The sequence below is a fragment of the Nyctibius grandis genome, chromosome 1 (genome assembly GCF_013368605.1).
Source record: "Nyctibius grandis isolate bNycGra1 chromosome 1, bNycGra1.pri, whole genome shotgun sequence".
NCBI classification, from domain to species: domain Eukaryota; kingdom Metazoa; phylum Chordata; class Aves; order Nyctibiiformes; family Nyctibiidae; genus Nyctibius; species Nyctibius grandis.
This window is the reverse complement of record NC_090658.1, coordinates 29,086,961-29,113,504: the sequence shown is the minus strand read 5'-3', so window position 1 is coordinate 29,113,504 and position 26,544 is coordinate 29,086,961. Positions and strand designations below refer to the sequence as shown.

The window sequence follows — 26,544 nt, the reverse complement described above, 5'->3', positions numbered from 1 at the left end:
CACCATTGGGCACCTGGCCAGCAGCGTGAGGGAGGGAGCCTGGGAGGCCCTGCCACCTGAGGATGTCAGGCAGAGGGTCTCTCGCCCTGGAGAGAAGCGGCAGTGGCAGGCAGAGAGGCACGGCAAAAGCCACGGCGCAGCCCTCCGACAGCATCAGTGTCCAAGGCATCTCCTACACCATCAGGTAGGGCTGGAACGGTGGCATGGTGAACCCCTGCCTGCCAGGAGCTGCTCCAACCCCAGGGACGGAGGGGAGGGGGGCAGAGTCTGGTGGGTTTGGCTTCAGCCCTGTAAAGAAGGAGGGATGTTGCCAGGCCGCCCGCCTCATGCCGCTGGGCTTCCTGCCACAGGGGTAGAGTACATGGTTTGAGGGAGGCAGAGCCGGTCTGTCCTCGGAGGGTTCACCAGTTCTTCTTGACATGTCCCTGAAGGAGATGCTTTAGAGGAGATTTCCAAAGATTGTGCCCTTTCCCACTGCCTTTCTTACGGCTGCCAGAAGGATAACATGACGCCTTAAGAAAACAGTCATGTGGATTAACGGCTGGCAAACATCGTCAACAAATAAAGCCTCAGTTCAAGTTTCCCCGTTTGATTGAAGTCCGAGAGCCTCCTAGCAGTCATTCTGAAAAATCTGTTCAGACTCCATTTTATCTTCCAGATAATGCTGAAGTTAAAAAGTTAAAGCCTGGGAGGGGAAAGGGGAGAAAGATGTCCCCCACCCCCCCCCCCCGCCCCAAACATTTTAAAATCCTTGCAGGCTCCCATCCCACCATTCACTTGTTTATGCAAAATTTTTTAATCTCTGTTTCATCTTTTTTGATGTTTATTTTCCAAGAGAACGTGTTGGTCCATGGTGGAACATTTCTTTATATCATAAAAAATGGACCCGGCAAATACTTAAGGATGTTTCATTTCACATAGAGAGTGGCCAGATTATGGGGATTTTAGGAAATTCTGGTAAGTTGTTCCAGTACTTTAAAAGAAATAAGATCGGAGTTAATACCAGTGACTTCCACAGTGGTATAAATGTGACTGAGGTCTGTGTTTTAAATCATGAAATTGCAGTTGGTTTTAACCCCCGCTTTGTAAAAATGTGGTGCTCAGTTTTCAGAGTTCAGTCTTCTGTCATCTAACTAACAATTTTAACTTCAATAAAAGATAAGGTTACTTCTAAACCCAAATATTTCACTATGAAGTGTGAATTTGTATGAATTAAATGCTAATTTACACACATTCTACATTTCCCATTTACTTCCCCTTAACTAGCTGCATTTTCAGGACCTTTTATTTTAATGTTATTGAGAATAAAAATACTTTTTTCATATGTCTCCATCCAAGCGAGGCTACCACTCTTGAAATCACAAAATTCATCTCATCACATGATTGATATCTTTTGTTTAAAAGGATCTGGGAAAACAACACTTCTGGATGCAATATCAGGAAGACTGGGACATAAAGACTTCTTTGGTGAAGTGTATGTGAATGGACGCCAGCTGAAGAAGGAACAGTTTAGAGATTGCTTCTCTTACGTGCCACAGGTTGATTTCTACATTTATTTTTGTGCACTGTGCAACCTCTCATGTAAAGAAAGTAAAGTTGCTAGTGTAATGAAGAAATGTAATCTTATTTGTAAATTTGGCACAGAGGTTAATAAATTGTATGAATGAATTAAAGTTGTGCAAGCAGGGGCAAGATCTTAATTACTCCAGGACTGACTGCTTCTTCTTCTTCACCTTATTTTTCCAGAGTGACACTTTGTTAAGCTTCCTCACAGTACAAGAGTCTCTGACCTACACTGCTTTACTAACTCTTCAGAAATGCTCCGATGACTTAATCAAAAAGAAGGTCTGTATTTTATCATTTGCTACCAGAAAGGCAGACATGATGTCATGTAATGCTTTCACCAGCAGCACTTTCCATCCATGGCTGTATTTTATGTTTATAAGTTTTTGTAATCCTCATTCTGCAAATGGGGAGAAATCTTCCCACTGAGGAGCAGGACACAAGCTCTCTGGTGCTCCCTGCCTCTGCAAGGGGCTTGTGCTGATGCCCCAGGGAATCACCATTATGCTGGGACAAAACTCTCCCACCCAAAGCTGCAGCAGTAACTGCTGCAGGAGATGCTGCTGTTGGTACTGAGGTCAACTCCCCTTCCCCAGCTGGGAAACTTGGTTCTCTGGGGCGTTTAGGGACATGAGTGCTGGCAAGTCTCATGGACAGCAGAGGTGGCTTTGACACTATGGTAGCTCCTGCAGGACATCTCTCACTCACCAGAAGAGCTCTGAAAAACACTGATCTAATAAGACCCCTACAAGCTACTTTCTTGATAAAATAGGTGTGTTTCAGATCTATTGCAGGATTCTTTTTGGCCTCTGTTGAGAGTGAAGATTGGATATTCCTGACCAAAGGCTCTTGCTCTCTGTCTTCTCTCTTCACCTGTCTTCCACTCAGTATTTTATACTTCCCTAGAATTGATGTGCCTCTCTGCTCCTTTATTTTGGAAGCCAGACCAGCACATTATGCTTCATACCGTAACTTCTAGTCCCACCTCTGAACTCTTCATCTCTTAATGTCAGCTGAAGCTAAAATTCTACTCATTTCAGAATACATGAAAATAAAATTTAAAAAAAATAATAATTGAAATAATATATCAGAAATAATCAAATAGAAATGAGGCCAGATACCTTCCAACTAGAATGGATGCAAGCAGCGTATTGGCAAAGCCATAGCTTAAAATTATGTCTTTTTTTCTTTCATTTTTTCATTTTACTCACAAGTAGCTGAGTTGGACTGTGTTTAGTCTTTCTAAATTGTAATTACTTTTCAGGTAGATGCGGTTATGGCTGAGCTGAGTCTCAGCCACATTGCTGACAAAATAATTGGAAGCCGTATTTTTGTAGGAATTTCTGGGGGTGAGAGGCGTCGTGTTTCAATTGCAGCCCAGCTATTACAAGATCCCAGTAAGTACCACTGCATGGATTTTCAAAATAAAACAAAGTAGTGTCACTTTGCTCTCCACCATGGACCTCCATAAACCACTTTAAAATACAAAAGCATTTATATTCTGTAATTCAGCAAAAGCTAGTCTAGTAATGACAGAAAAGGATGAGCAGTAGCTCCGGTCTGCCATTAATCTATTAGTTGATCTTGGTGTCAAGGGTTAAAGCTGGGCTGGCTATTAAATGGATGGCAGATGCTCTCTATTAACCCTTTCCTTCCCCAAGAAGGAAAAGAGAAAAGGGAGAGAGACTTACGGGTTGGAAAGTTAAAACAGTTTTAATAAACAATAACAATGAAAAAGAGTATAATAATAATAATAGAAATAATTAAATATATACAAACCCAAGATCGAGCTCCCCTGATGACGATCACGTCACCACTGGTGCTGCAGGGCAGGCTCTGGGAAGTCCCAGACTGAACTCAGTGGCAGATGGGAACTGGACCCAGGAAGGCATGGACTGGGATTGAAGGCAGGAGGACAACAGAGAGAGTCCTCTTCGGACACCAACTGTAGAAGAAGAGAGTGCGACCCTTGTGATCCCTCAGCTTTAAACTGAGAATGACATGTATGGGGTGGAATACCTTGTTGGTCAATTTTGGGTCCTGTCCTGTCCGCTCCTCCCCACAAGTGTGACCCTTTTACGGCCTTTCACTTGTTGACCATGAGAAATTTAGCAGTGACCTTGGTTTCTATAGGAATAAGTATAAGCAAGAGTCTTTCTGCATACCATTCCTACCATTACCTTAGTAATAACTACAAACTTCGAGCGTTATCAAACCTAGAAGCAGACACTGAAAAACATGTCGTTGACTTCAGAAAGTGCAGTTACTTAGAAGAAACTTAACTGAAAGGAAAATTCACTGAAAGGAAAATTGGTTCTGTCCTCGTCCAAACCAGGACACTTGGAAAGCAGACAATTTCAAAATCTTAGGGACTGAACGGAGGTTTAGACTTGCATTTATCCATTTTAAGTCTTTCTGGGCTCGCCCTTCCCATGTATGAAATGTTGATTGTGGCACATTAATTTATAGTTTTTTGAGCACATTAGAGCCATATACATGCAAGCATTGAGCCTTGTAGTGGAGTAGCTGCCATTGAGTCATGTATGCATGACTGCCATGTACATTCCAGAGCCAGAAAGGTTTCTGGACAAATGACAAATGAGATTTCTCATTTGGAAAAGATATAAACAGCGTAAATGCTCAGAAGTATAATAGCCCTCATGTTGCATTGCCCTTGATAAGAAACCAGATATTGATGAATGCCACACTTATATATGTGGTTGTAGATTTACTGTAAAGAAAAAAAATCTGATGAATGAAAATCAAAGCAGAGTAACTAGAAGGATTAGTCATGGGAAACAGCACTGTAAATTTTGTCAGTTTTGAGATAGTTTCTTAAAGGTGCCAGAATCTCATGCAGTGAATGTATAGCATGCATTTATTGGAGTCTGGAGTCCTCGTAGCAGTGCAGATGTGCTAGGACTGCATACCAGGCAGGAAAGAGCATTTAAATAGCAAAGTGAGGTATGTCACAGGTACTGTGTGCTACTGGTGACTCCTGGAGATTTCACTGCGTGTAGTTACTGCTAAGTTCACTGAACCCTATAGTAAACACTATAGTAATTCTGTGTAGATAACCCTATAGACAAGCTCTCCTCCCCCCTTATCCTGATCAAGGTTGACCTGCCCTCTTCTGTGCTATGTCTCATCTATGTAAAAATAATGGATTTGACTGTAACTTCCATAAAATTATGAAGAAAATGCAGTAAAAAAAACCTACCTCTCTCATCTATGGAATTATATATGCTGTATTTTAACATAATTTGTTCATAATGAGTTCTCTGTGTATATATAGATTTAATTCAGATTACAACTTCTAGACAATTTTGTCAGTTATATTTACATTTGTATATATGCTGAAATTTATCATTATTGTTCTTAGAAGCAGATGTATACAGAAAATCTCTTTTGGTAATTTTCAGATATCACCTGAATTTAGAAAAAAATTATTATGCTCTGATCCTGCAGTAGGTTTTTATGTCCTTATTCCTAGTCATTGAAACTGAACCACTGAAGCTCACTAAAAGTGAGAGGTCACATCATGGCAATAGCTATGCATACTGTGCTTTACACGTGGAACTTCACGTGTTAAAGTAATTTCTGTACTATTTGCCAAATTAGCTTCAAAGGCCGAAGCTATAACATTTGCTCCTCATTTACCTGAGTTTTAATGCTATTTCTCGTCCTTTCACAGAGATTATGCTACTTGATGAACCAACGACAGGGCTGGACTGCCTGACTGCAAACCAGATTGTCTCACTGCTTTCAGAGCTTGCACACAGAGACAGGATTGTGATTATTACGATTCATCAGCCTCGCTCAGAACTCTTCAGGGTAAATGATATCTACTCACTATTTGCTTTTTTTACCAGGCTTTTTAGTACCTAGGTTCTTCTCAGGAAAAAAGTATAAGATCCAGTATAGTTGCCTTCAAAGGCTCTCTTCATTCCCCCACCCAAGGCTAGTCTTGAACTAGCTCTGGCCTTTTGCCAGTCATAGGGCACTTTGGGACACATACTGCCCTGTGAAAATAGTATGTACACTGACTGTGTGCCTACCTTTGTGTTATGCAGCTACCCAAATCAAAAACACTGGGAGAAGCCATGTAAATCCCTCATGTGTGCAGGCACTGTAAAAACTAGAACTTTATTTATCTTTACATATTCATATTTCAGTAACACTTGCAACTTGAGACAGATAAAGCCATGATTTGAAATGGAAAAAAAAAAAAAAAAAAAATCTGCTTTTTTCCTCTTTGTGTCAAGTGATGTGGGTACACCTTGGTCGTGTGGTGGGGCAGGCCTGCCTTGCAGGGCTAGGGCTGGGGGGAGCATTTCTCCCTTCCCATTACTATTTCACACTTTCCTCTTCTGACACATCCACCACATGAATGCAAGGCAACTCTTCCCTGGCTGACTGAATCGAGTGTAAGTGGCCATGAAACCAGAGGGGAGTGACGGTGGTTTTCTGGACTGAACGCAGTCCTGGTGCTGTGGGAATATGGGGCGATCATAGCTGATGGGAACCCTGCCCTGGCAAACGTTCACCCAAAGAGCAGTGCTGTTAAAGTCCTTAAGCCCTTCAGGAGAATCTTCCCAGCAATTTGTGGATTTTACAGACTGGGGATATTAAGTGCCAAAGGAGGTCAGTCAGTAAGTGAAGGTGCATTAGAAGTGAAGGCAGAAGTCCACAGCTCCCATTTCTGTTTGTGGATTACCTCTGTATGCTGCTGTCGCTGACAGTTTTGAGAACCACTAGCTTTAAGAGCTTACAAATGTGTCATCTTGCATAACCACTGAGAGGAGCGATAGAAAGGACAAGCTTCCTTTGACAGAAATATACTAAGGAAGTTTGAATGTGTCAAAACTGTTTTTCCTGTCAAAGCATTTTTATTACCAAGACAGTAGCTGTACTCAAGAATTAATGTGCTGCTTCTCAGTATATATTGCTGATATATTAATTTGCTCCCCACAGTTATTTGACAAAATAGCCATCATGAGCTTTGGAGAAATGGTTTTCTGTGGGAACTCTATGGAAATGATTACATTTTTTAGCAACTGTGGTTATTCTTGTCCTGAGCAATCAAATCCTTTTGACTTCTATGGTAAGTTTGTCTAAGTTGCTTTGGTAAAAATATGGGTTTCCTTTAGACAAACAAGTTATTTTCTTCCCCAAATTAAAGTTTTTCCAGAGATAGAAATGTGTTTGAATTCTTCCCCAACTTTGTAATTATTCTCAGCTCAGAGAAGAGCGGAGGCTGGGGCCATGTAACCTCCACTGAGTCCGTAAAACAGCAAAAGTTTGCAGTAGTCTGAAACACAGCAGGAAGGAGTAAACTACTAATAAAAAAGGAGTCTCAGCTTCATGAAACCTGTGGATTCCTGATGGCATCTCCCTATGGCTGTCCACTGGACATTGGAAAATCAATTTGATCCCCAAACTGTGGAAAGTCCCATGCTCTTACAGACTCTGTGATGCCAAGCAACTGAAGACAGTTGTTGCCTAGAGGGAAGGATGTAGAATAAATACAGGACGACTGAGGCATCAGTTTCCAGAGATGCTGAGTTTTAGGTTTCCAAAAGTTTGGGGAGTTTATAATACCAGGGTGAGCTACTGGAGCAGAACATAGGGATGCTTCAGGAGACAACAATAGCAAGCTGTTGGCAAAAGCTGAACAGTATTGTTTTACCAATTCAGGATGAAAAAAAGTGTCAGCATGAGATTTTGGAAATGAGGCTTGGCTTTGCTGCAGGGCATCTGTGTACCTGATCCATGCAGATACATGCTTAAAGAATGTGTATGTGTTTGTGTGTACATATGTACATACATACGTGTGTCTGTCTGTCTGTCTATCTATCTATCATTTTTAATCTAGTATGTAGGTTGATTTCTGGCCATACTAGCTGAGTGTTAACCAGGTAATTTGACCAATCCAAAAAGCTGTATTCAGAATCATGGCAGATTCAGAGGAGGCAGTGCTTTTCTATTGTCTAGATGGCATCCTAAACTCAGAGAGAAGAGAGGATGGTTGTTGACATGAAGCTGGAATGGGATGAAGCTGAAAATACTGGTGTGACAGGGAGGATAATTTTGCCTTCATGAATTTGAATAGTCTTGAAAAGCATAGATGATCTGAGATTTAGACCCACTTTTTAAAAAGCTTGATAAAGAGAGTACTGCATTCTTCAAATGTCAACCTTTGGATGTGACAAGAAAAAGAAAAAAACAGTTTCGAGCAAAGAATCATCAGAGTATTTAGTCTTTGGAAAATTGGTAGTTTGTATTTTATGTGTGATTTAATGATGTGAACGAAAGGACGGATTCTGCTATCATTTACACCAACAGCAGAGGAAAATAGATACTATGTATTGAGTGTGGATTATATCACTGAAATGTCACATGTTGTGTTTATATAGAAAGTACAAATGCATGGTAGGCTTTAGCTATTTGGTCTAGTGACTAGTCAGCGTTATTATTTTTTAAAACACACCTGCTTGCCATTTATTTTGTATGTGACTTCCAGCAAGTCACACTGGCCAAGTTTTAAAAAGCATGTCTGCATTTTGTATGTGCATATTTACAAAAGTGATGAGTTCATTTTGGATATGTTTACCATTAAGGACAATTCTGCTGCATTCCAGCTTTCAGAACACCAGGGAAGTATTCATAAGCTTAATTCAGGTTTTGAGGACAAATTAAGAATCTTGGACAAGGGCTTCTTTTCTCGTGTTCAATTTGTATTTTGAAGTTGAGCGTAATACTGGAAAACTGAAATCTAGGGATGACAGAAACCTTAAGAATAAGTAACTGATAAAGACATCTTAGCAGATGTAGAAGAGTAATATAAAAATCTGTAAAAACAGATATTCCTGAGACCAACAATCTAGTTTTTGAAACCGTAGATTATTCATTGCTTTTAGGGAACGGGGTAATTTCTAATGCATTTTAGCACTATGGCTGAATCCGTATGACTTGTACAAATAGCACATGCAAAGTTCCCACCTGCCAATAAAAGAATTGCTGGTGCCAGGAATAGGTATAGGTGGACTTATTAGACACGAACATCAACTCTGTGAAGTATTTACCTTTCATAAGTTCCACGGCAGTAAGTAATACTTCTTCAGCTTGGGCTGAGCCTGCTGGGGGAATCTGGCCTGCTGAACGTCCTCTGAGTTCCCATTAAAACAGAAGTATGAGAAGAAGGTGGGTGAAACCCAGTGCAACAATGCACTAACAGCTCAAGTAGAGAAAAGCAGTGTCTCTGCAGCATGAGCTCAGACTAACTGAAAAATAAAGCTCCGTGGTTACAGAAGAACAGACAGAGGACAGGGGGGAATCAGGGAGCAAGGTCTGAGAATTTACCTGAAAACCTGCGAAATACATGACCAGAAAGTCATCTCTTCATCCTCATCAGTGTTCATCCTCAGCTGGTGCTCTGTCTTGCTTTTGGTAGCAGTAGTGGTTCACCGGTGGCACAGCTCTGTGCTGTGCAAGGAGAATGCCAAAGGTCTGACCAGCACACCGCTCAGTCCTTGCATTTCCAGATAAAGGACTCGAACTTCAGGGTCCTACAGAGGCCATAAAACACAGAGATTTATTGTGGCTGCACCATTATTCATTCATGCTGCTTCTAATGGAAGGGAGGTGTAAAAGAAACCTTGAATATTTTCAATGGACCTTTTCTTCTTTGCAGATTTTAGGATAGAGACAAGGAAAGGTTAGTTGCAAGGGGAGAAGAGGTATGAAGGGAAAATGATGTGTATATATAGTAAACACTTTGTAAATTTACAGTGGATCTGACATCTGTGGACACCCGAAGCAAGGAACGTGAGCTCGAAACCTACAGTAGGGTTCAGGTAATTGTATCAGCCTACAAAAACTCAGAGATCTTTAGCAAAGTACTGGCAGCCATTGAAAGAACAAAGTGTATGAAAGATCTGCCACCAATACCATTCAAAAACAGAGACTCACCCAGTGCCTTTTACAAATTATGGATTCTTTTACGGTAAGACTTGCCCCCCCCCCCCTTTTTATTAGAAAAATGTTTTTTCTTATCCACTAATCTTTTGGGTTTTCTCCCCATATATAAATGCACTTTCTTGGATATTTTGGTCTACCACTGTACTTTCCTCTGTCTTTTTTAATATATTATCTTCTTGTGGACACTGCGTGTGTAAGATTTGTTCAAAGATAAATACTCTACCGACATGTGGTCAGTCATAGCTAAATATATTGTTACTGTTTTGTTTCCTTATCAGGAGGACAACAAGAAACTTCTCCAGAAATAAGATAGGCATCATCATGCGTCTCCTCCAGAATCTGTTATTTGGCTTGTTTGTAGCATTTTTCCTTCTGAGACTAAGGAACGACCTGGTAAAAGGAGCTGTGCAGGACCGTGTGGGGCTTGTCTACCAGTGCGTGAGTGCCCCACCCTACACAGGGATGCTCAATGCCGTTGCCCTTTGTGAGTTTCTGTCCTGTATTATGTGCAGCAGCAGGCATTGCTGCCAGTATTTTGTAAATAGGAAAAAGTCTTTTTTGAAGGTTGTCGTTTAAAGGATCTTAAGGATTAGGTAATGTCAGAGCTGATACAGAAGCATGAGATTCAAAGGCGAAGGAACAGGAAGCTTCGCACCGCAGAAAAAGATTAGCCCATTGGAGGGGCTCTAGATTCACTGCACTTAATGAAGGAAGATGCCCTGATCCCTGCCTCTCCCTTTTTGCAGCCGGCCTGTGTACGGAGGCTTCGTTCTGAACTGTGCAAGAGCCCTTAACTTGCCTGCGTGTAGCATTATAAAGGCAGGACAAAGCCTAGGTCTGTAGTTAACATCTGAAGTAAGATCAAATCCAAAGACATAGAAAGAAGTACAAAACAGCTTTGACAGCAATTAAGGATAATTAGATTTAAGAGTATTATGTGATGATTACATTTTTCTTAGAGGGTGTTTCTCTTACAGCTGCCAGACTAAGACCAACAGTAGTTTCTGTTTACAGCCCTAAACACTTTTCTGCTCATGTAGAGAACATACATTGCTGTCATCACCTTGGGATCAGAGCACCTCAAGAAATTATCCAGTAACAGCAGTTTTTTCATGTCTTTAATTTGTATCTGCAAAAAGAGAAGGCTGTACTGCATGCTGCTTAGTTAGGCCTCTCTCATTAAGCTTACCAACTTTTGCAATCTGCAGGGAGCATGTTTTGCATTTATAGTGGGGGGAAAAAGTGATCAGACTGGTTTAGACAGAATGTTTCAGATATATTCTCAAAGTTGTCTCTGTGCTTCAGGTCATTTTTGCTAGCAACAAGTCTTGGTCTCTTTATTCAATGGTGATTTAATTTATTTCTTATATATTTAATCCAGTCCCACCTTTACGTGCTATCAGTGACCAAGAAAGTAAAGATGGCTTGTATAAGAAGTGGCAAATGCTTTTAGCTTATATAGTACATTTCCTGCCCTTCAGTGTCATCAGTGTGGCAATTTTCAGCACCTTTATATACTGGTAAGCACTTGTACCATCTATTGGATTGTTTTCTTTTTGTTACCAGTTTCAATTCCCATGTCAGCAACAGGCCTCCTGGCGTGTCTTCTTGCTCTTGTTTCTCAGAATGATTACAGAGGAAGCTTAAGGAAAGGTGTCACAATTTTAGTCCTTCTCTTTCAGGCAGTGCTAAGACTAGGTGCAAGTTTCTAATAAGAGGTGCTAAATAAGATCAGGGACTTGAGGGGCACTTAAGAACTTGCCAGTCTTGCCAAAGACCTGTTGAGCACTGCCATGGTGCTTGCAGGAAGGCTTTTTATTTCTGGTGGGTCAAACTTGGCATGCACATGCACACACATACACACACACACACAAAAAAAAAAAAGAAACAAAAAGTAATGTTAAAACACTGAGTGAATGAGTAAGACTGGCAAAATCAGTTCTCTAGGTAACTTTGGAAATTCTTATGGGCCTGGGACATTTATCATTCTTGTGTCATGCCAAAACTGGGAAGTGTTATTTTACATTGCATTTAGAAAGATAGGAAATAAGAGGAAAAAAAATTAAGGGAGACAACAGTAGGTATGTGACAGTAACAAACCTTTTTATTTCCTGGGATGTTTGGGGTTTAACTACAGCATATGGAAGTGATGAGACGTGGTCCCTTCTCTTCCACTCTCCAGAGAAAGGCACTAAAGTGGATTTCTGATAGTGGGAGAAAGGGTTTGATTATGAAGCTTGCTTCCCCGCCCCCCCCAGTACATTCATTTCCTCGCATCATTGTGAAGTAGTACCTCAGAATGGGATGATGAAATATTTCATGTGTTCATTGCCTTATCTATCATATAGGTCTGCTCTTCTTTATTTCTGTTCTGTTGATTTCCCACCTTCCACCGGCTTATTCTGAACTTAATACAGTCCATGGCTGCTGGCATAAGCTAATAGCAAAGTAATAAGGACCAATTTCTGTCCTTCAAGCTTTTTCTGGGTTTTTTGTTTTCCTAATTGTGAAAGGATCAGTGTGTAGTGCACTAAAGCAAGGCCATCTTTCTCCTTGTCCCCTTAGCTGCCCGGGTTTTTATTTCTGCAAGCTGTCAGGGCTGCCTGCTTCAGGCAGTGCTCCCCAAGAAGTCCTTTTTCACAGCCGAACAGAAATTACTCCTCCTCCCACTAAGGGTTTAGAGGATGTGCTGTGCTTGCCAGAGCCCTTCCATTTCTGCCTGCTAGTGAGCTGGTTGCCAAAAAGGCAGTCGTTTGGAAAGCACCTTTTCAGGCTCAATGAGAGAAGGCTGGTGGAGCTCCTGCAGATCACGAGCCACTGTTTGTTAATGCTCACTCCTTAATGAACAGGAAATTCATACGGGCAGAGACTTTGCCCTTGTGCTTTGTTAGCTTCAAACACAATCAACAATAAAGAATGTTGTTCTGGTTAATGGATAATATTTACAGGTATCAGCCTCCGCATATCTTTGCTATCTTGTGGTTCTTTGGAAGCCATCAGTGATGTGTCAGAGTGATTTTGTAGTGCCCTTAGACCTCTTACAGCAAGCAGTTTCTCTATGAAATTTTGAAGATTGTATCTGTGCAGGACTAAACTTTCTTGCATGGACTAACTTTTGGAGAGGCTTTGATAGCCTCTAGTGTGTATTCTTACAAGCTGTTTCTCTCAGAGTTTGTGTTTGTAGGGTCAGGCAGTTTGGGTCAGACAGACCCAAACTCTTACCTGAGCAGATACAAGGCAGCTCTGGCCGAAAACAAATACAGCCACTTTTGCAATCAAGTAAATGTACTCTGTTTATGCAGATTTTCCCAGCTAAAGGTACCTCTGGGAAATGTTCTAATGGTTTTTATTATCCTACCATTCTATTGCTGCAATATTGTCTCTTCTGAGTTTTTTTTTTTTCTTTTCTTTTAGGCTTTCTTCTCTTTCTATTCCTACCCCAGATTTACTAGTCTGTATCTACATAGCTCTGCATAAACTATTAGAGCACTTCAGAGAAGGTGATACTTTCATGCTAGGGCTTTGGAGAGCTGTTTCTTCTACACCAATCTATGATTAAAGGTTGTTAAATACCTGCTAGCTCCTTGAATGTTTAATGCTTGAAGTCAATGTTCAGCCATCTATTTATAATAGAGATTATTTTGGTATTACATGCAAAAAATGCTACAGGAAACCTGGAAGAAAATTCATGCTTCTATTTTAAGACCACGTTCGAACAGGGTGGATTAAAAAAAAAGACATACTGCCTTGCACTGAGCAATGAAAAAGAAAATAAAATGTTGACTAGCTGCTTGTTAGCTAAGCAAAGCACGCAGTCTGTACCTAGCATGAGGCAATTTTGGTATGAGGTATTTCGGAAAAAGAGTAGTATGTCACCATGTAATAAAAGGGTTTGTCATCTGTTATATACGCTATAAGGCTGAATTAGGTTTGCCAAGCAATTGCTGGCCTCTCTTAACTTTTTAAAGTTTAGTACAGGTGGTGGTGGTGGGGCTTTTTTCCTTAGGTGAGCTAAGGAAAAGCTGGGAACAGCCTGTTGTATTCAGGCAAGCAGGACTATGGAGGAAATTGCATTTGGATGAATTACATGGGTGGTGAATTCAATTAGCCTTCCCTTTAATTGAGTATATCCATTTTTACATTTGCATGCACAGTATCAGAAGTGCAAAATTCCATCTGTTAATTACCTGCATAAAGGCGTTCTTTAAATATGTGACTTACACAAATAACTCAACTCCCACTGTGCAGACTCTAAAAGGAGGATGTTTACGGGATTGTAAAAGCCACGGTGGTTATCTTGAAACACCACGGATTTCTGCTACTATTACATCTTTACATAACCCTCTTTATTCTAGATGGAGAAAACCTAATATATCTGCACTTATGTCACGATATTAAGTGGATGTCCTTTATGTTAAGGCTCCAAACAACATACTAAGGGTTAAGGCATAAACTGTTCACTTAATGAGCTGTAATTGCAAAAAAACAAAAATAAAAGCTAAGTTCCAAGTTTAGTACTCAAACACTGTTTTTTAAATGTTCTTTTGCTCATTTTTGTACAGGACTGCAGGGTTGTATCCTGATGCTTCCAGATTTGGAATTTTCTTTGCTGTTGTCTTAGCGTCTCATATAATTGGTGAACTACTAACACTTGTTATACTTGGTGTGGTTCAAAATCCAAATATAGTCCAAAGTGGAGTGGTGCTACTTAATTCAGCAGGTGTGATAGTAGGAACTGGACTAGTCAGGTAGGAAAAACTTTTATTTCATTATGGTGTTAATGTTAAAATAATCTATCTATAGAAGAGTTTCATGAACAGTTCGTATTGCTGAAGCACAACAATGCACAGGCAACAATGGAAAGAAAGTGCAGCTGTTATCCTTCAGAGGCAGAACTACCTAATCATGTTAGACCTTGTGCTAAACACGCAGAAAAGACATTTAATAATTTTATGTATCAACAAAGATACTAACATTTTTTTACACTTTTTGCCAATAAATTGAAGACAAAACTGAGCAATTAATGTCTATCAGCTCAGCTGAATTCTTTTACTTATGCTGATATTAGAATCATAGAATGGTTTGGGTTGGAAGGGACCTTAAAGATCATCTAGTTCCAACCCCCCTGCCACAGGCAGGGACACCTTTCCTCTAAACCAGGTTGCTCAAAGCCTCATCCAACCTGGCCTTAAACACTGCCAGGGAGAGGGGCATCCACAACTTCTCTGGGCAACCTGTTCCAGTGTCTCACCACCCTCACAGTCAAGAATTTCTTCCTAATATCTAATCTAAATCTACCCTCTTTCAGTTTTATCACATGAAATGCTGTCCTCATTAGAGGATTCTACCAAAAAAAACCCCTTACAACTTTCAGTAAATGCTGGAACTTATCAGGTACTAAACACTAGGAATGATGGTTTTTTTAAAAAAGTTGTTCTCAACTATCTTATTAGTGTTATTCTCCTGTTTAGTCATTAAACTTTTCAGACACTTTTTCTATCTATCTGTGCAGACTGAACTACATGAAAACAATAGATTAGTAAATATGCAGGAAAATTCTGATCCACTTGCTCTATTACTGTGCAAATAAATGTGTTTGCATTGTAACTGCATGAACTTTGAACAGTTTTCCTCTTGTATTTGTCAATAATGAAATTACTGGTTTTTAAGAAACATATAATAATTAATTATAGTCAAAAAAAGTTTTCTTGATGTTGAGAAAATGATATTCTCACCTGAGATCTAATGAAGTAAGCCTAACAAAAGATAATGTCAGGCTGTCCTCAAGAAAAGCATACGAGTCTTCACAAAGCTGATGATGCTTTGTCTCTTCAAAGTAGATCTCAGCTAATACTTGCTTATCAAATAAAACACAGTTCATATCTAATTAATTTGGTCCCTGCCTAATTTCAGGAAGATGTATGTTTAGAGTGACAAGACAGTTATTCCAACTGCCATAGTCTAATGCCTTAACAATAACTTTTAAAAAGTATTAGTGTTTTCTAACCTTATTTTACAGTAGAGACTTTGCTAATTAATATTGTGAATCTCTTTGATGATTAAACTTCATAGGCAATAAAGGATATTAAAAATGGCATTGAGATTTGGCTTGCTGGATTTTTCTGTTCGTTTAATTATAAATTCTTGCAGTATTTTAGGTGCAGAAATTGCCCACTCTTGTCAAATAATGTTATTTCAAAATTTTCAAACTCTGTTTCTCTTCTCATTATTCTTTGATTAATTTTTATATCGCTATTATTGTTTCAGTGACTTGATATTCAGTCTTCTTTGGTTTTGAAGATGGAGTGAGGGGGTTGTGGTTTCTTACTTTGGAAGCAACGCATTTTTGCAACTAAGGTTTATATTGGGTCTTGTCACGTTCAGTTTATCACTGCAACGCGAATAGCAAACAACCTCATAGAATTATTTGTGACTGTCCATGAACAAGTCAGGGCTGAATGTCTTGGCACTGTACCAAAGTCAGAGACAGCCTTCATCGTTGTCTCCTCATTTAGCACTAAAACGGCCTCTATGTTTGAAAACCCTACAGGTACAGCCAAGAACTGTTTCTGTAACAGGCTACGATCAAAGACGACAGCTTGTTTTGATTTGGGGTCGAACTGGCTCTTGGAGTGTAACAAAAACCAATTAACTTCTCTGTTTATTTAAGGACCATCGAAGAAATGCCGACACCTTTTAAAATACTCAGTTATCTTACCTTTCAAAAATACAGCAGTGAAGTTCTTATAGTCAATGAATTTTATGGCTTAAACTTCACATGTGGTAAGTGTTCAAAAAAAAAAAGCAGCCTTTCAATCCATTGTAAATAATTTTAATGAGATGTTGATGCTTATTTTCCTTCTACATACAATAAAAGTATCCCGATAAGATAAAGATAATTTGTGAGTTGTTAAAAAAAAGCTTATTAATTATTAAAGACTGTAAAACTGTATCAGCAAGCTAGACAGAAGTTTGACTCTCTTTTTTCAACCATTTCTCATTCTTCCAGTTTTTCATCTTTCTCTTCTTCACCTGTTCTTTTATCCGCCTCTTTGGGGTGCATTTTGGAAGGTAAACTTTGCAGCCTGTTATGTGCTTATGGGAGCAGTGTTACACAAATAGAAGAATCAATAGAATTGCACAATATAAGATCAAACATCATTGCAGGGAGCACTGACAGGTAACACCTGACCAGATGTTTCCTCTCATACTAGTGAGGCTTCAGTTCAAGTATGTTACCATGGCATATATTGAGCAGCTTGGATCTGTCAAGCTGTGCTTTGCTGGTTGTGAGCGAGATAACTGGCAAAACATTCGAATCAATCAGGTTGGCAGGGTTAGTAGCTAACATCCACCAACGGGGGTAAAACTTACAGCTTTGGACCTGCCCTAAGATATTTTGGGCTTTGTAGCCAGGTATCTGTGCTCTTCTCCAAGGCTATATACTCTTTAGCCATTAATCTCTCCTGCCGCTCTTTATTAGAAGAGCATAGATGGCAACTGTTAGAAAATGCATCCATGACTTTGGTAGTAATAACAAACAGCTGATTTTTAATGTGCCCTTCAGACAGTCTCCATTTCTTGAATTTTGGAAGCACTCAACAAATATGAACACTGTAAGTCTACCACATTGGGCAACTTGTTTCTTGAGGCCCCTCCAGATAACGTGTCTGAAAAGCCATCAATATTCTTCTGTTTGTTTGGCATGAACAAAATAGAAAGCTCCTAGTGACCCTTTATTCTTCCCTTCAAAAAATATGGCATAGATTAACTGCAGAAACATATGGCTTGTCTGTTCTTATTCCAAAATGATGAGTCATACTGCTGTGGGTATAGTTCATCATTAAAATAATGTTAGCGCTAGGTATATTAAATGTATGAGCTAGATACTGAAGCCTGAGTTTTAATTTTACTGATTCACCTACTAAAGGAATTAATTTTTTTCTTTTGACAGGTGGAGCCAACAGTTCCACTGCACCTAACGCTGCATGTATTTTCTCTCGTGGCATTCAGTTCGTTGAAAAAAACTTTCCTGGTGCATTGTCCCGGTTCACAATGGATTTCCTCATACTCTATGCTTTTGTACCAGGACTTGCCGTTATCGCAATTCTGAGCTTCAAAGTAAGAGACAGGATTATGGGCAGGCAATAAAAAAGTAGCAGTTCTAACAGTGTCTAATACTACACTTTTAACTTTATTATGGTTGAAGGGTTAAATTGTTGGAATTTAGGTAGAATTTAAGTGATTATACATATAGAAACACATTCATCTTCTCATGTTTGTTTCTAACTGGATGTTTTCCATCTTGAAAAACAATGTTCTCTTCAGAGTGTGAATGGCTTCCTGCTATTGATATTCCCACCCCACTCCCAAATCAATCAACAGTATTACATGGTTTAAAGGGCTTTTTGAATTTAATTTAGTCAGCTGTTGCTGTCAATTTTTAACAATGTAGCAATGGTACTCTAATTTTTTCCCCACTGTTCTGTTTTTTAACCATTACCAATAAGCAGGGGGGTACAATTGCTAGTAAATCTCATTTCTAGAATTGTATTTTAAGTCCTATGCTTTGTTTTAATACCATTTTGGGGATTTGTAGAAAGGGAACAAACTAAATACATGTAAATAAAGACAGAATCAAGAAATGACTCCACTTTAATCTTATGCATACTATACAACCAATGAGTACAGAATCTTTAAGCAATATAAAAATTACCTAACATGTTTTTGTCTTGTAAATGATGGGAAATCAGAGAAGACAGTTATGATATTTATATCTGTTCCTTCTTTTCATTATCAAGTTCTAAAACTAGTTTTGGAAGCAGTTTGTGAATTACTAGAACAAATTTTTGGTTGTTAATGTCAATTTAACTAGGGAAAAAAATATAAAAGTTTTTTGCCAGTTCTTGGAAGCAACGTAGTTTGCATCTTTGGAAATTATTCTCATGGGCTAACTAACAGCCTGAAAAGTCTAATTTATCCATTTAATAAACATAAGTAACTCTCAAAATTGAAAGCTATTTATACAGAATTCCTAAATTTTGTAACTTACTTTTCATGTTTAGTGAAGAAATTATTTGATTATAGAGGGACAGCTAGAGATTTCTCTGAGGAGGTAAGTATATTTGCATCTTGAAATTTCATAATAATGTAATTAGTTTAATTAGATAGTTTTGAGATGATGCACTTTGTAATGAAGAATTTGAAATCCTCGAGTTAATGCAGGTTCCCTACTTAAGTGTGAGGCAAAAATTTTTTCCTAATAGTTTAATTAGATAGTTTTGAGATGATGCACTTTGTAATGAAGAATTTGAAATCCTCGAGATGATGCACTTTGTAATGAAGAATTTGAAATCCTCGAGTTAATGCAGGTTCTCTACTTAAGTGTGAGGCAAAAATTTTTTCCTAATAATTTTTCAGAATGTATAATATTCTGAGATACAAATGTTATATCAGAAAAACATTTGGCGAACAAATATGTTAAAAATAACATAACTTTAAAGAGCTGGAAAGATACCACATTAGTTTGTCTTTCCTGTTTTTATGCACGTATAGGGTTGTTCATCAGGGAACATCCTTACGATCTTGTCTGCCACATGATTGGGCAGACATCTGCTCTCTGACGAGTCTTAGCTCTCAAGAGACACCTCTGGCTTTAATCTAGATCTTGTCTGCGTATTCTGCAAACACTCAGGCCATCTCATAGTAGTGAGGATGTCCATGGGAAAAATGCCGTACCTAGTTTAGGCTAGCATTTCACCAGCTTAGGCTGCATGTGAATCAATTATGCTAATCAAATATCTGTCAAACTGATTAGACTGACTTCCGAGCATTTGAATATTTGACAGACGGTTGTCTTCTGCATTCTGTGCAGTTATTACAAAATTATACATTGCAAGAAATAATTCCTGTATTAAACTGTATGATACTGAAACAGAGATAAAGCAAACTCCTGAATTTTAGACCAGGTCAAACCTCGTTTTAATTCCACTTTATTCTGCCAGTTTTTGTGGAACTATCCCATTCAAATATATCAAACAGTGATGCAAATATTTTCTTAAGCTTTGCTTTTGAAATATATATGCAAAGAACTAGGAAAAGATGCCTAGCATGCTTTACTATGCAGTTTCATATTTTGGGTGTGAAGACTTGTTTATATTTAAATACATGTTTAGGGCGGAAGCATTCAAAAATAAATCAAATAATGTGTTATAACTTGTAAAGTAGGTAGAACAGACTAATGCCAGTCTTCATATTCAAAACCATCTCTGAATAATCTTTAGAATTCCTTTATTCGCACTTTTTAAAACTCTGCATCACTACCAATATATACTTAAATTTGGACTGAATGAATAAACAGCTGTTTTTATTGAAAATAATAACAAGAATGCTTACTAAATATTAATTTTGTAGTTTGATATTGTATTTTTTCAACTGCATCAGATTAAATTGCTAGGATAATGTTAAAATGATTAAATAATTTTGTAAATGTTAAACTGAAGACACCTACAGCAGTTCATCAATCAGGGTCAAAATCCATTTCTTTCCAGGATTTAGAGGCATTTCTTTTGTATTGTTCAAGTTCCTAAAACAGAAACATATATACGTATTAATCTGATCTCCTCATTACTAAAAGTGGTAAAATACATACATTAGCCACCTAAACATTTAAAGTATGTACAAACATTTTTCACTGTAGAAAAAAAATCTACTATATGTTTTTTATATTTAACAAATTTATACTAGAAGTGCTATAAATTTTGCCACATTTGCTCTCACACAGGGAACTAGATTTTATTTATTTAGGCCTAGATACTTGCTTTCTAGGGTAGAAGAAATTTTGTGGGGGGTCTTAGACATTCAGTTTGAGAAACCAGACTCCCTATGAACATACAGAAATGTAACGCTGCCTGTATTTTAAAAACAGAAATCAGAATTACCCAACAGAAACTACTGTTTCACACACATGAAGTCAGGGCCTTCCAAGAAGTGAAATGGATTGGTAATTCCTTAAGGTTACGGAAAAGAAACTAGAAGAACAAAGCCTACTTTCTTTTTTTTTTTTTTTTTTTTAAGCACGGGATTGAAATGAACTTCTGTAAGCTTATACATCGCCAGTGGTGATAACTTAAGAGAGGTAAGAGAGGACCTTAGAAACCCCTGCAGAACACAGGCTTGTCCAGAAAGCAGTAAAGCAGAAATATATTTTTAGAGGAATCAACGGGTGTTTCGGAAATTGACATACCGTATCTATTCACTCTGTGGTATGGGATATTTGTGGAAATATTATTCATCATTGCTTGAGGTTTTTCAGGAAGTGTATTACTGATGACAGGCAATCATGCTGTGCTTTTATTTTTGTTCTGTTTTGGTTTTCAATTAGGAGTTTAAAATATTCTTTCAGGTGCTACTGTTTAGTAGGTTGAAAAGTTAGCATCAGCATGTAAAAATAAAATGCAAACCCAATGTGGTAATTAAAAATATGCATCTTCTAGATAGTAATTAGATTATTAAAAGCAAACAGAGGCTCAAATTGTGGAGGTATAAATAAAGCAAATTAGGTATGAAAGAAGGGGCAATCTGCATTATGCTATACTTGACATCAGCTGAGTACTAGCATGGTAGGACAAATGACCTTGTTTCAGTCAAAAGTGCTACTGGGAATTTTGAAGTCTATAATAAAAGGTTCTAGCAACATTATCAAACAATAATTTCATCTTCTGAATTTTATGTAGTGGTGCATACTGTTGGGAATTATTTCTGAATATTTTTTCAGCAAAAATTAGTTTAGAAAGCACTACGATTGCTTTTTGCTCATTTAAGAGTAAGAAGGCTTCCAATGTATTTGCAGGAAGATGATACTCTAATGAGGTACTGTTAGACCTAAACATAGTCATCATATCTTACTTAGATCAGGAAAAAGAGGTGGACATAAACCAGTGATTAGTATAAATGTAGCAAAGATTGTCAAAAGTGGGCATGCGTTTTATATGATTGCTATTCGGATTTTAATAGAATGGACTTAATAGCGTAAGGGAGGTTTCACTGTAGGTGGACAGATACCAGAACTGACAGAAATAACAAAATTCACACCTAGTGAATTCAACAGAAGTATTAATTATCAATCCAGAGCAGAGAGGGAGGAAGAAGAAAATAAAGGGCAGAGCAACAAAGAAATCATAATCTAAAAATTGTATGGAAATAATAAACGGAATTTTCTCTCTAAGGAAATCACTTCAGCAGTTTGTCAGCAGTGCCAAATTTTTAGAAAGCACCACAGATTTATGAGCAGTAAAGAGGATTTTTAATGAGTGCATATTTTTCATGTTGCTTGCAGGAGTTGAGTTTTACAGTTAAGTAACTCATAGATGATTGACACAGAACAAACTGTGTCTAGTCTAAATCTAGTAAGCTGCATTATTAAATACAACTCTAGTACTACTGAACTGTTCTGTCTCTAAGCCAGTCTTTACTCAGTATTTTCACTCCCTCATTATTCATATAAAGTAATTATGATCTTGGAACATACTGAACTGCTGGAAACTTGCCAATGGTTAGGATAGAAAGAATACTGTGATATTTTAAGCAGCACATGTAACCTGATTTATGCTAAGTAAATAATTTCAATTCTAACAACTTTCTCAAACGCTACAGGAAGGGGTAAATTTAGACAACGCATTTTACATACAAGGACAATGCTGTCTGGGGGTCATGTCTACAGGTGTTGCCTAAATAATTAGCCTTACAGATTTATCATCTGACTAAAGTGTTTCAAGAAAGAGGTAGATAATTTAGCAGTATTTATTTTGCTGTAATTTTAGCTAGCTAGAAGGTGATTCAGTATAAAGGCAATTCAGAACAATACAGAAATGCAAAGTATCAACTTCCTTAGTTTTCATGTAAAATAAATCCCCATAAGTCAGAAATGTAATGGAAAAATCTTTCAAATGCAGCTTAAAGATTGCTCCAGAGACCCTTCTGAAAAAGGTACCTTCCTGCTCATAACGTCCTGTACTACAAACATAAGCAGAATCATACGATCCGCTAAGAGATCCTCTCTCTAAACGTAAAGAAGATCCTACGTAAGAATGTATCTCAAAGTACATCAAAACATTGACACTAGCTTTATGCTTCCTTTGTTTTCTGGGTACTGAGTGTAGGGGGTACAGATCAGATTTACAAAGAATTAACAATTGCAATTTAAATATGCTTTCAGTGGGCTCTGAGGGCTTTAAACTTCATTGGTGTTAGCAACTTGTCCTAGATGTCTCAACACTGGCGTAAAGTGGATTTTTAAATTTTTTTTTTTTTAACCTTAATGCTTCTGTACTTCTGTGTTTCTATATATTCTTCGTCTGTTAAATGGGGAAGATCACACCTAATCTCATAAAGGGATTGGGAAGAAAGACTGATGTTTGTGAGGCACTCAGATAAGATAACATTACCACACATTCTCAGAGAAAAAAAATTAATACTTTTGTGTTCATTGAAGTGTCTGAATGGCAGGTTGAGAAATAAGGTACACAAAGAATAAGGATGATGAAAAGAAATACTGAACAATTGAATGGAGACATCAGCAAAATAGTATTGTCTTTAATTACATGATCATATACTATAATGTCTACAAACAAGGAGGAAAAATTAAGATTGTAGGAAAAGCCTTAATTGTTGCATTTCCTCAGTTCTGAGGGACTGACATGACTTTAACTTTCTTTTTCATGCAGTTTCTCACTGAAAGTGCCCTTAATCTGGAACATGGTGAAAATAACCAAGTACTGAAACAAGGATTAAAAATCTTAAGCACCAAACTTCAGTAGGACATTTAATAACAGTGCTCTAATAATGCTCTTTAAGTTGGTTTAAAAAAAAAAAAAAAAAATCTTTTGTACCCATTTGGATATGCTTTTGTGTGAAAACAAGAAAGCTGATTCTTGGCAGCCGAGTAAACATCTGTCACTTTTTCTCCACAATATGAAGACTAGCACTTATTCTTCTCTCGAGAAAACAAAAGATGCTGCTGCTCTGTTACCCATGTTAAGGTGCCTGTCATACTTCTCTGCCCAGTAACACTGGTCTGACCAAGGAGGTTCATCGCACGATATGCAGTCTTCTGTTTTCTTGGAGGAGATCGAAATTGTCTCCTGAAGTTCTGCAGTATGGTCATGTCAGAGAAGTATGCTGAAAAAACACAGCTCTCATTCTGTTGGCCAACACAGTCCCAGTCTCAATCAGACAGCTGCAAATCTGACACCGAGATGACTTTTAGTTGTGAATGACATGGTTAATTAGGTCACTCCTATTTTAGAGGAAATAAATAGGACTATGCTTCCTTGCGAGATGTTATAGAACCTTCCCTCCTTCTGTTTAAGACTTGTTAAAGTCTAACAGTTACAGCCCTGTTCATTAAAGATTGAGATCTGCTTCCAGTACTTATTGTTAGCTGACACCAAACAGCACCAGGCTCCTCTACCTCCTTTTTTTTTTTTTTTTTTTTCCTAAGTATGCTTCATAGCATTAGGCTTCAGCTAAAACTGGCACCAATCCCTAAATACCTTTGTGTAACAAGGACCAGTCAGTGTGAACTTTGGCATTGTGTGACGCTGACTTCTTAAGTACCTGACTGGGAGGCTAGCCAATTCTTTGAGCTCAAGGTTAGCTTTATCATGTGCCTCAATGAACGAAGCTGCAGTCAAATGTCCAGATGGAAAAAGGTCCAAGCACTTATTTTGAGTACCAGCAGTACAAAGGCATAACAGGATAGCTAAGACCCGAAACAAACAAAAACCTTTGAAAAGACATCTAGAGTACTTACCTCTGTGGTAGAGGGCATTTCTAAAGGAAACAGAGCAGACACCCCCATGTGCCATCTCATTGCCACAAACATTTAGAAGGAACTAAGGAACAAGACTTTGATGCACTCCTAGGTGCTCACAGATGCAGGTGCTATACGTGCACCTCTAATCGACAACATTATTTTAAAAGATCTCGCTCTTATTCAAGTTATATATGTACCTACAATGAAATTAAGGTGACCTTAAAGCACCAAAAGCCAAAAAGCTAGCACAGAATGGAGAGAAATGGATAGCAGGTTTGCCATCTTGTTTATGTTTTACACAGGCTGTATGAAGAGTTAACAGCAAGCTACGCTTTTAAGGCCTAATAAGTATGCAAAATTAATGTTTGTCTTGACTCTTGAAAGCCCTGCAAAGAGCACAAAATTCCAGTCATTCCCGGAGAGAATCTGCTAGTTAAGAAATACATCAAAAATGTAAATTCCAAAAAGAGCCCTGCTGCTGTATTCTCTCTCTCAGAGCTTAACTCCAGAGAATGAAAAAGCAGCCAACAATTGGAACAGCACCATCTGATATAAACCTGCACGTTGTATGTATGTCTGTGGGGTAAGAACTAGGAAAAGACTGCTGAAAGGACATAGTTGAGAGAGAGAGATGTGCTCTATCTTGAACAAAGGCAGAGTGAGGAAAAGATAGCCTCAGAGAGTTTTCCAGAGCAAAAAGGTGTAGGAATAGAGCGGTAGGTCTTATAGTTAACTCTGAAAATATTAAGGAGGCAAAATAATCTGGTCTAAAAGAAAACACTCTTGTGACACAGTGCTGATGAGCTGGACGCTTAGCTTCTACAGCCAAAAAGCTTATCAGATAAATACTAGCTGACAGCTAGTACATGGGAGTGAGCCAGGTACTTTCTTGTTTCTGTACTTTTTTAAAAAAACGTTTTCTAATTTTATACTTGAGAATTTAACCTTTTACTCTGCTAAAGTGTACAAACCCTAGCTCCGGACAAACCCTTCAACCAAGGTTACAACGTTGGAATTTATTTAATTAAACTTTTTATTGCCACAGTTATCTATAAACATACTACAGTAGTATTGAGCAATCCTGACCAAGACTGCAATGGCAGTCCAGTATGCTAGTTCTTCCATCAGATTCGGTGACAGGGGCTGTATTTTGTTTCTGTTGCTATGTTTTTGTGTTTATTTTTCCTTTAAAGCTTATCTTTGAGATAGATAAACAAGCAAACTGGTTATCACCTAGAGTCCAAAGTGGCATATTAATTAACCGAAAGTAACTGAGAAAAACGATAACATGCACTTAAATGATTTTAAAATAGACACGGACGTCATATGAAACTTTCATTTTGCATTATGTCCCATAATTTAATTAGCTACATGTTGTATAATAAACATCTTAATATACTGTTCCTCTTGCACAATAGATATCATGAGACTCTCTAAAGTCAGACTTATGATGCATTTAAAATGCTGCTTTAAAAATAAGATTTTCGTGCCACTTTTCATATAACTGGGAAATCAAAAGACACTTCAAGAATCGCTGCAACTACAGAGTTCTTTTCTTTTAGATGTATATTGCTATCTTGATGCATTTCAAATTGAATGAAATTCTTGGAGTATAAAACATTTTAATAATGTGCAAATAATCTTGTAATAATTGAACTTCATGATAGAGAATTTTAAGAAATAGCTGCAGATAACAAAAGTAATTTTCTCTTTAATGCTCAAATTACTTGTAGTAGTCCAGCTAAAAGAAGCTACACTGGTTTGCAATGCCCTTGAACATATTAAGATTCTAGAAGCCTCTCTTTTGTTTAAAACCAGAAAATTTGTAATTTCCTATATGATTTAATCAACGCATACCAGTATCTTCTTTTGCAAGACGTAAGTATTATCTAAAAATAACAAACCTAGTACGGCATATAGTTATTTTGAGATATACAGATACACCGAGTATGAGATTACATTATAAACTCCAAAGGCAATGCGCGTTACAAATTTTAATGATTTTTAAGACTGCTCTTGATGTAACAGAAATTCAGAACTGAAGCCTACATTAACAGGATATTACAGGTAATGTGCAAGTTCAAAGACTGCAGGGGATTCTTGGAATTGCTTTATTCTTTTACATTATTAATGTATTTCTTTGGATCAGGTAACTAGAGCTTTACTGCCTTATGCAATCTAACTAA

General features: G+C 38.0%; 2 protein-coding genes across 2 annotated transcripts in view; one reads left to right on the top strand and one right to left on the bottom strand.

Moving 5' to 3' along the window:
- Nucleotides 1-62: 62 nt before the first annotated feature.
- Nucleotides 63-17,696, top strand: ABCG5 (ATP binding cassette subfamily G member 5). Its single transcript, XM_068425296.1, has 13 exons — nucleotides 63-184; nucleotides 836-957; nucleotides 1,405-1,538; nucleotides 1,747-1,845; nucleotides 2,828-2,960; nucleotides 5,258-5,397; nucleotides 6,538-6,667; nucleotides 9,355-9,568; nucleotides 9,822-10,027; nucleotides 10,925-11,063; nucleotides 14,106-14,291; nucleotides 16,214-16,332; nucleotides 17,504-17,696. The coding sequence occupies exons 1-13, from the start codon at nucleotides 63-65 to the stop codon at nucleotides 17,692-17,694; spliced, it is 1,935 nt and encodes a 644-aa protein (XP_068281397.1). The 3' UTR covers nucleotides 17,695-17,696.
- Nucleotides 16,360-26,544, bottom strand: part of DYNC2LI1 (dynein cytoplasmic 2 light intermediate chain 1) — a 26,158-nt gene continuing 15,973 nt past the window's right edge. The window contains exon 13 of the mRNA XM_068425309.1: nucleotides 16,360-20,128. Within this exon, the coding sequence (XP_068281410.1) occupies nucleotides 20,063-20,128 (66 nt within the window). The 3' untranslated portion in view covers nucleotides 16,360-20,062. The remainder of the gene's footprint in view (nucleotides 20,129-26,544) is intronic.

Bases quoted from the DNA above. Each gene is read 5' to 3' on its own strand.
- ABCG5 (XM_068425296.1), top strand. From the start codon at position 63: ATGTCAGGCAGAGGGTCTCTCGCCCTGGAGAGAAGCGGCAGTGGCAGG. The intron at 958-1,404 runs GTAAGTTGTTCC...TTTGTTTAAAAG, and splicing joins GGGGATTTTAGGAAATTCTG to GATCTGGGAAAACAACACTT. The intron at 6,668-9,354 runs GTAAGTTTGTCT...GTAAATTTACAG, and splicing joins AAATCCTTTTGACTTCTATG to TGGATCTGACATCTGTGGAC.